This window comes from Dioscorea cayenensis, chromosome 18 (assembly GCF_009730915.1).
Source record: "Dioscorea cayenensis subsp. rotundata cultivar TDr96_F1 chromosome 18, TDr96_F1_v2_PseudoChromosome.rev07_lg8_w22 25.fasta, whole genome shotgun sequence".
Classification (NCBI taxonomy): Eukaryota; Viridiplantae; Streptophyta; class Magnoliopsida; order Dioscoreales; family Dioscoreaceae; genus Dioscorea; species Dioscorea cayenensis.
Genome location: NC_052488.1, coordinates 8542683 through 8551454, shown reverse-complemented (window position 1 = coordinate 8551454; position 8772 = coordinate 8542683). Strand labels below are relative to the sequence as shown.

Genomic DNA, 8772 nt, shown 5'->3' with positions numbered 1-8772 from the left:
TCAGTTACGTATTGCTAGTTTACAGTTGTCTAAATATAAGTTACCACTCTTAAAGGTTTCTAAATTCAATGGAGGCCGAGAACATTGAATTTGTTGATTTTGGCCTCGGACAAGGCGAAAGTTATTTGTTTCGAGGGTGTATGTATAATCTAACTAATTTCTTTCCAAAGTAGTGTTGCTAATTGTTTATTCTCCAACTAAGTTTTGGACAAATAATGTATACAAAACCGCCAACTGAAAGTCATATTGATGGTATTGTACTATTTGGTTCTTCTGTTTGGAAAATTATATTCATTAAATTAAATTAAAAACCCACCTAATGCTACTTTTGGCCTCTATATTCTGTCTTAATGTTCATTTCGATAAGCAATACTTCAAAATGTCCAATATAATCCATGTGCTTATTTTCTCAACCTCTAATTTTTCAAAGCTTATTCAATTTGGTTGCTATGTGACATATGACTCCAAAACATATGTGATTATTTTTATTGATTTCCTCCAATTAGCATGAAATTTAATGTCTCAAATGGATGGTGATATAGCCTATCAAAATAGATAAATAATCATATATGTTTTTAGATTAGATATTAATTAATATCCACACAGCGAATATTTTGAAAATATAGCGATGGGAAATCAATATAGCCATGTATGTATATATATACATATAAAGAGTACAAGGGACCAAAATTAAACATTTTAAAAGTGCAGAGAAGAAAATGAGCGTTGGGCAGGAGTAAAGGGGACGTAGCAAATGACTTTATCCCAAAAATCGGATATGATAGCCACTTCGTTTACATTTTTAAATTTTTATATTTATAACTGCTGCCTCTTTCCTCCTAAAGCTGCCAAATCATATATCCTATTAATTCAATCTTGATTAGCTATGGGTAGATGTGTGAAGCTGATCTCCTAGAAGGATAGTCATTGGGAGACATCCACGCGTGCTTTTAATCCAAGCGTGAGACGCGTCAGAGATGGATGGGGCAGGCAAGTTTATCTAGTTGGATATCAGTAATCAAATTGCTATTTGATTTCAATGCTCCTAATTTCTATATATACTTTTCTTATTTAGTCTGTTTTGATTTATTATATTTTTTCAACTTTTCAGCAACAATATTACCTATTGGATGTTACTTCCAAATATTATATTTTAGTTTGGCTTTTGAATGAAGTTTATGCTTAGAAAGAGTGTTTTGTTAAACTTGATCTACAACATATTCCTACACTTGCTGACACAAAATATCTGGCAAAGGTAGATTCCATATTAGAACCTACTAAATTTCATTTTGGTTAAATAGTCTTTTAAGCTTTTTTTTAATATTCTTTTTAGTTTCTTGTTTTCAAATTATTCCTTTACAGCCACTTTCACATACTTAATAATATATTTCTCCACAGAGTCCAAAAATTTCCCCTATTATTCTCGGAGACCCTACTCCTTAACTACAATCATGCCATGCCTGCTGCAAAAGGTGTATTTAAGAACAAGGGTGGCATGTAGGCGCAGGGAAACCGGTGCTGATGATGTCCAAGGTCTGTATAGATGGTCATATGGGAAAATATAGGGGAATGCTTTAACATAGGAACAAGAGATTTCGGGAAATACAGATGAGAAAGAGCTGAGATATATATGGAAAAAGGGAGGAGAGATGTTGCCGATCTATAATGATAGTTTCCAGAGGGATTCAAAAGTTTTTCCTACACGACCATGAACTCCATAGGCCAAGGTTGCCTTATCTCTCTACTACAAATGTGGTATGTATGTTGAGAGAAATGCTTTTCAGAATATTATTGCATTCCCAGTTTGTTAGTGTACTAGTTTTTTCTCTTATGAGACTTGTACAAACTTAAGTATTGTGATATAGATATGATTGAGAGAGCATGAGCTGATTTCCTTAACTCTCGTATTTTTGGAGTGCAATTCCCTTTCCTTGAAATGAAAAGTTTATGCTTTAATATTTGATTCTAGCTAGTTAGTTTTAATAAATTAGGTCATTTATTATGTAATGAGAAACATTCCAACTTATGTAATGATGTAATAAGTACCTCAAAGTGCTTCTACGTAATTTTATTTGGTATAATTGAAGTTTCCCAGTTTATAAACTTATTGTTGCTAGACTATCTGTTACAAGTGTCAAGAATGTTTATTTTTTCTTCCCACAAGAACCAGTTTATCCATTGAATTCTTTGAGAGCTTGATGATTATTCTATGTATTATACCCCATTTAAATCTGTTTTAAGGTTCTCACCAAAAGTTAATGCTCAAATTATATAATTATAATGAGCTTTCGACGGCCTCTGACTGCTGTTGATGCATTTAATCATTTTTCTATTTGTTAATTTTTCAATTGATTCATGAATTTGTGTTGTTTTTAATGCTTTGACATAAAAAAAATTTGCAGCATTCATCTAGTCAGAACTCATGTTAAATGGTTCTTGCAAAACGAATATTTTCCATGTAATCATTGTACTGTTGAGATTTCTGATGTAATTCATTCATTTTGGAGGTAGAACTGCTCACTCAAAGTCATATGGAACATATATTCGTTTGAGTAGGTCAGGATGCTGCTTGAAAAGGCATATGACCTTTCAGAGAAATGGGGGAACATTCCAATTTTGGTCATGGGTGATTTTAATTGCACTCCAGAAGTACGTTAATGTACCATTCTTTTATATGAATTTCTGTATTTGGAATATGCTATCAAGATGATCTCCTTTGTTTTTTTTTTTTTGTTAAAGTTTCCTGGGAATGTGGACAATTTCTACAGGACTGGATAATTGCACTTACAACCAACCAAGTTGTTGCAAGATGCACATTAGATGTGGGTTTTGATACTCTGAAAAAACAACTGTAAAAGTTGCTTTTCATTTTAAAATCTTAACTAGCGGTCTTGCTATAATTTGTTTTGAGACACACATGGTTGACGCCCGGGTATTGATATAGCATTTCTTTTACATTTTGAGAAATATGGACAAGCCACCTCAAAACCTCAACCTCCTATTTGTAGAGGGATTGTTTTATGAGCTCCTCGTTCTGGAAGTGGTATATGACTAGTTTTCTAAATCAAGTATAGTGTCTCATAGCTATATATTTTGATGTTCTGTTTCTATCTATAATTATTGCACGCGCCCACACACACAATCTAGAATCTAGAAGGCTTCCTACTGCATGGCCTCTCAACACATGCTAAGTTAGATGCTATTGCTACAAAAAATTAAAAAATAAATTTGTAAGTCATTTATGCAATATTAGACCTAACATTTCTTATTTTGTCATATGCAGAGTGGAATCTATAAATTTTTGTCAACTTCAAAGGTGAAAAATCGGTTGTCCAGCTAATTGTACATCTGATCATTGACCTACTGTACTAATATATGATATAATTGTTCTATGTAATAATCTGCATAGTGTGTCAGTTTTTATCTTTAGGATCAAATATAAGTAAAAGTTACTCATTATCCTGTGTCTACTTGCTGCAGTTGAATATTGCCGAACATGATAGAAGTGGCCTATCTGGACAAGAAAAGAATCAGTCTGCTCCCTTTGGCCTCCTTAAGTACTACCAATACTAAGCGCAGTTTAATTGAAATCTACATGGCTCGTTGTTCTTGGGTATATTTCAAGAATGTGGTATATTAAATGAATCTTAATCTTGCATCCCTTCTTCCATTCCAGATTGCTAAATTTTGGCTGGACAGACAAAGAGTTGAGAAATGCGACTGGCAGTTCAAACTGCACGATACTAAAACATCCATTAAAGCTCCGTAGTTCTTATGCAACTGTAAAGGTGCTTTGTTGAACATTTGTTACATTTTACATCTATCCTGCCCTGCACCTGCATATAAAGAGCTCATAGTATTTTTTGCTTAACTATTCTCAGGGGACAAATCCAAGAACTAGGGGCTCCTATGGTGAACCGTTAGCTACTACCTATCATGCAAAATTTCTTGGGACAGTTGATTATATATGGTGAGGTTCCTTTCGCTGCATTCATATCCATTTGTAGTACAGTCTAACTTCTATTCTTGATTAAGGTACTCTTCTGGAGTTACACTTACCAAGGTTTTGGACACATTACCAAGTGATGCTCTACTCAGGATAGGTAGCCTACCTTGCAAGGTATCTTCTCCTTCGAATTTATAGTTAACTGTTCTTTTGCAGCATCACTCATGATAAAGCTAATGTCATTCATAAATATTATTTATTGTAAAGGATCAACAATAAAGAGACTTTTAATATCCAAAAATTACAATAAAGAACCATGAATGTTGAAAAAAATGTGGGGCATGCATCACTGGAACTGATAAAACGTTGCAAGCGAAGATTATAATGCTACCTGGATTCAAACTAAAATTTTCACCACTAAGTGCCTCATGAGCATCTTAATGGTGATCGATTATTTGTAAGAGGTCCAGCATGAGGGAAACTTTAACAAGCATAATTAGCTCCAGGGATATCAAGAAGGTGGTTAAAAATATAAAAACTCTATATGTAACTCTGGATTCAGAAACTAGCCTCTTTTCAGCATATGCTTCGCTTTCTTCTGATAATATTCAACTGTTTCCTGTGTCTTGATTTACTTTTATTTTTTTTATTTATTGATAGCGAATGTTATGCATATCATCACATGCATCTCTGTATCATATACTCCAATTTTATTATATGACTCGTTTCAAAGGCTGATGCTAGAGATAGGCGGATTTGTTTATAGGCATTCAGAACAGCAGAAGAGAAGCCAGCAAAGTTAACTTGGCAGTGATAACTTTAGGACCTCAGAAATGAATTCTTCTTTTTGTTCAAAATATCTCTGGTTTTTTGGTTGACTTTTTTTTTCCGCCAATTAACAACTGCTCTCTAATGAGAAAGAATCTGTGTTTACAGTATTTCAGACCTTGATTATCATTCAATGTGTTCTTGCAACTGATTTGTGCATTCTTAGAGTCCCTGCATAATTTACCCTTCTGCTCAGTATAAAAAAATTATCTCATGCTATATATTCCTTCATGATGTATACTTGTTGATGCCTCAGCAGCTGTGAAAACAGTAACGTGATCTTTGTCCATTCTGAATTTAGGACCTGGGAAGTGATCACTTGCCACTGGTTGCCGAGTTTGCCTTCACAGAGAGTGGAAGATCTAAGGCAGATGATCTACGTTTGCCGGTAAAGAAATATGATAATGAGGAAGAGTAATAGAGCAAATCTGGGATGTATTGAACTGCAAAGTCAAATGAGGAAATGCGGAATTCCAGTCTTGGGGGAGGAGTCAGGTTTGTATGGCATATGATTTTCTTGGGCCATTGTTGCTCCATTAAATCATTGCGATGGAGAATATCTACAACATTATCAGCCATCATTATCATTTTCTTTGTATACAAAATCAATAAGCGTTTGTCAATGGGATTACAAATCCCAGTGCTTAAATATTGAGTACCGTTTAAACTGTCTTCCAGAAGTGTTTGCATCAAGTACTTCTTTAAGAAGCATTAATTTTTTGGTTTAAAAAATATATAAAACTTTTATTTTAAGAAAAATGTTTGTGTGAAAAACAGTTATCTGGGTGCTTGTTTTTCAAGGAGGAATTGAAATTTGAAACTACATTGGTGTGTATATATGGTCATAGTTTCTGTATCACAATGTATTTCAAATTGATGTTTCTATTTTATAAACAGCTGCTTAGTTCCTTATGACAAATTTTTCCAAAGGTGACAACCGCTATCACACGAGTATCAAACTATCATGCAGGATAATGACGACTTGTCATGCAGGATAATGACGACTTGTCATGCAGGATAATGACGACTTGTCACTTGTGCTGAAGATGATATATTAGATATCTTAAATCCACAATGGTAAATCCGTTGACTAATAATGCTGAAGGGTAGAGAATACAATTTTTTCATAGGAGATCTAGTGAACAATACTGGTAGGGGCACAAAGACATGGGAGGCAGGGGGGTGGCCGCTCCCCTTGTCACTGGCGGGGTCAGTGAAGCCCGTGGCCTGAGATGCCCTGCTGCAACAATTTGTGATCCAATCATCTGCAACAATTCGTGATCCAATCATCGGCGCTATAAGTGAGAACGTTGAGGAGTGCTTTGCTATTAAGAAGGGTGACAATTAAGGGTCTAATTAGGTTTAAAACAGCCATTGAAAAATAAAAACGTGTTGTTTTGGTGTAGAGAAATATAGGTTGCACTTGCACATACCACGTGCTATTCAATATATATATATATATATATATATCAATGTATCAGATTAACATTATTACACAATTAAACTCTTCTCATCCATTTTCATCCATTTTCATCCATTTTCAAAGAGCCAAGAACCTGAATTATTCTTGATAATCAACACTTGCTAGTTGCAGTCTTCCATTTATTTTCTCTCCTCCGACTTTTCTGATCTCTCCATTCGCCGATCAGAGGAAGTGAAGCTTTTTTTTTCATCTTCTTGTTTGTTTACTTATTTTTTATCATGTGGATTGATATCATTAATTATTTGTTTTAGAGATGCGGCATGTAAATTGATATTATTAATTTAATTTACATATTTGAGTAATATTAAATCAAAATTTGTTATTTACTAATAAATAAAAAATTATCTTTAAAAAAAAATTTAAATATAATTTATCACTTTTAAATTAAACTTTATTTATAATTCGTTAGATCTTAAATTTAAAAAATTAATACAAATTAAAATTTTAGAAATCATTGAAATAAATTGAGAGAATCTATTTAAAACATAGTCGCTAATTTAAATAACATATATTGTTATGTCCACTCAACATAATCATCGAATTCATGGGAGCTTAAAACACAATCATCAATTGATCCTAATAAATTCAAACTTATGCATATGCCCACTAATCGAGTAAAATTTTCAGGAGGTTACCCAACTTTGATTTTTTCAATTTGGTATCCCAACTTTAATTTGAATAAAAAAGGATACCTAAGTATGATATGAGTTCACGGCACGTAACCCACAAATTTCTAGGCCATGTGCGCTGATGTGGAGGCCGGAAATGTCCTAATCAGCAGCAGGGGTTTATAAAATAATAGCCACGTGTGTTGTTTTTCCAAGTCAGACCAACTTATACAACCGGGCTTGCCAAGTCAGCATCCGATGTCCACCTCAGCCAAGGTCACGGGTGAAAAAAGATGGTCACGCGTCAGTAAAACCCCTTCACGGTCGCCAGCTTCTTCTCAGGCATACAGCATAAATTCCATCATTCTCGAGCCGGAGAAGGAAACAAAGGAAAAAACAGGGACAAGTAGCTAGGGTTGAAGATGGCCATCGAAATTGAACGAAGTAGAGCTCACCAGTGAAGATGGCCGTCAACTGGGAGATATGACAGCAGTCAAAGCAAGCACTAGCTTATTGTAAGTGTCTCCGACCAACTTAGCTATACACCATTTGCAGTATTTGTCAAACTTTGTCTGAAAAGATAGCAAGCTTGTGAAATTTGAATTGTAGGATGAGGTAAGCTTTGTTTGGAAAGAAAGGTCGTGAAGTTTTAACTGAAGGATGAAGTGGTTGTTAGGGTATGTAGGGTTTGTAATGTTTTAGGATGGAATGGAGGGTAACAATTTGTGATTTGTTTCTTTTTCAATTATGGAAAGTTTTGATTTTTTCTATATTTTCTTTGGGTTTTCAAGTTGAGGGTTTGCTTTGTCTTGAAATATGATCTTTGTTTCTTCCTTTTAAAGAGATTTGAGATCTTTAACTACCTTTATTTTGCTTTATGAGATTGAGATCATGTTTTTTGAATGTTTGTTCTTCCTCATTAATCCCCATTTGATATCTTTATTTATTATTTTTTTATAAAATTTTAGGTCTCTGTTTTTGTTTTTTGACTTGTGAAATTTTAAATCTTCAACTACCTTTATTCTGTTGGATGAGATTGCGATCATGTTTTTTTGAATGTTTGTTTTCCTATCAATCCCTATTTGCTATCTTTGTTTCTTGTGTTTTTTTTTTTATTTTAAGAATTTTATGTCTCTGTTTTTTTTTCAATTATGTCATAACCTTCTTTATATATGTTTGATGCATTGTATATGTCTCTATCAAATTTAAATCTTTGTGTTTGTTTTTTGACTTGTGAATTTTGAGATCTTCAACTACCTTTATTCTGCTTAATGAGATTGAGATAATGTTTTTTTGATTTCTTGTTCTTCCTATCAATCCCTATTTGGTATCGTTGTTTCATAAGTTGTTTTTGTTTTTAAGAATTTTTGGTCTCTTTTTTTTTTTAAATTATGTCCATACCTTCTTTATATATGTTTGTTGCATTTTATATGTCTCTATCAAATTTAAATCTTTGTGTTTGTTTTCTGACTTGTGTTTTTTGACCTTTATTTTGCTTAATGAGATTGAGATAATGTTTTTTTTTTATTGTTTGTTCTTTCTATCAATCCCTATTTGGTATCTTTGTTTCTTGCGTTGTTTTTGTTTTTAAAAATTTTAGGTCTATGATTTTTTCAATTATGTCCATACCTTCTTTATATATGTTTGCTGCATTGTATATGTCTCTATCAAATTTAAATTTTTGTCTTTACAATGCCAGATGCTGAATTATTCACCATAAAGCTACATTACATGATAGATGAAATAGAAGGTTTTGCTGGTTACATAGACTACTGTTATGCTGACCAAATTTCCAAAATAGATACCCTCGAGGCAGTTTCAAAAAAATCCCAACAAAAAATGGGTCAACTGCCTCAGCTTAGAGCTCATCCATCAAAGGTTTTGACTTTCAGTCTGACTGCTACCGT

At 33.4% G+C, this 8772-nt stretch overlaps 1 protein-coding gene across 2 annotated transcripts; it reads left to right on the top strand.

Moving 5' to 3' along the window:
- Positions 1-1770: 1770 nt before the first annotated feature.
- LOC120281808 (carbon catabolite repressor protein 4 homolog 3-like) lies at positions 1771-5531 on the top strand. 2 transcript variants are annotated; one of them, XM_039288502.1, is made up of 8 exons: positions 1771-2649; positions 2769-2822; positions 3284-3316; positions 3481-3557; positions 3677-3788; positions 3882-3970; positions 4036-4120; positions 5076-5531. In XM_039288502.1, the coding sequence occupies exons 1-8, from the start codon at positions 2563-2565 to the stop codon at positions 5190-5192; spliced, it is 654 nt and encodes a 217-aa protein (XP_039144436.1). In that variant the 5' UTR covers positions 1771-2562; the 3' UTR covers positions 5193-5531. The 2 variants fall into 2 exon arrangements, with proteins under 2 accessions (XP_039144436.1, XP_039144438.1); XM_039288504.1 differs by lacking the exon at positions 2769-2822 and having other exon boundaries at positions 5076-5527.
- The last annotated feature ends 3241 nt before the right edge of the window (positions 5532-8772 follow it).

What these genes read in the sequence shown, in the direction of transcription:
- LOC120281808 (XM_039288502.1), top strand. Translation starts at nt 2,563, where the DNA reads ATGCTGCTTGAAAAGGCATATGACCTTTCAGAGAAATGGGGGAACATT. An exon ending in GTTCTTATGCAACTGTAAAG is followed by an intron (nt 3,789 to 3,881) that starts GTGCTTTGTTGA and finishes AACTATTCTCAG; the next exon opens with GGGACAAATCCAAGAACTAG. An exon ending in GGGACAGTTGATTATATATG is followed by an intron (nt 3,971 to 4,035) that starts GTGAGGTTCCTT and finishes TTCTTGATTAAG; the next exon opens with GTACTCTTCTGGAGTTACAC.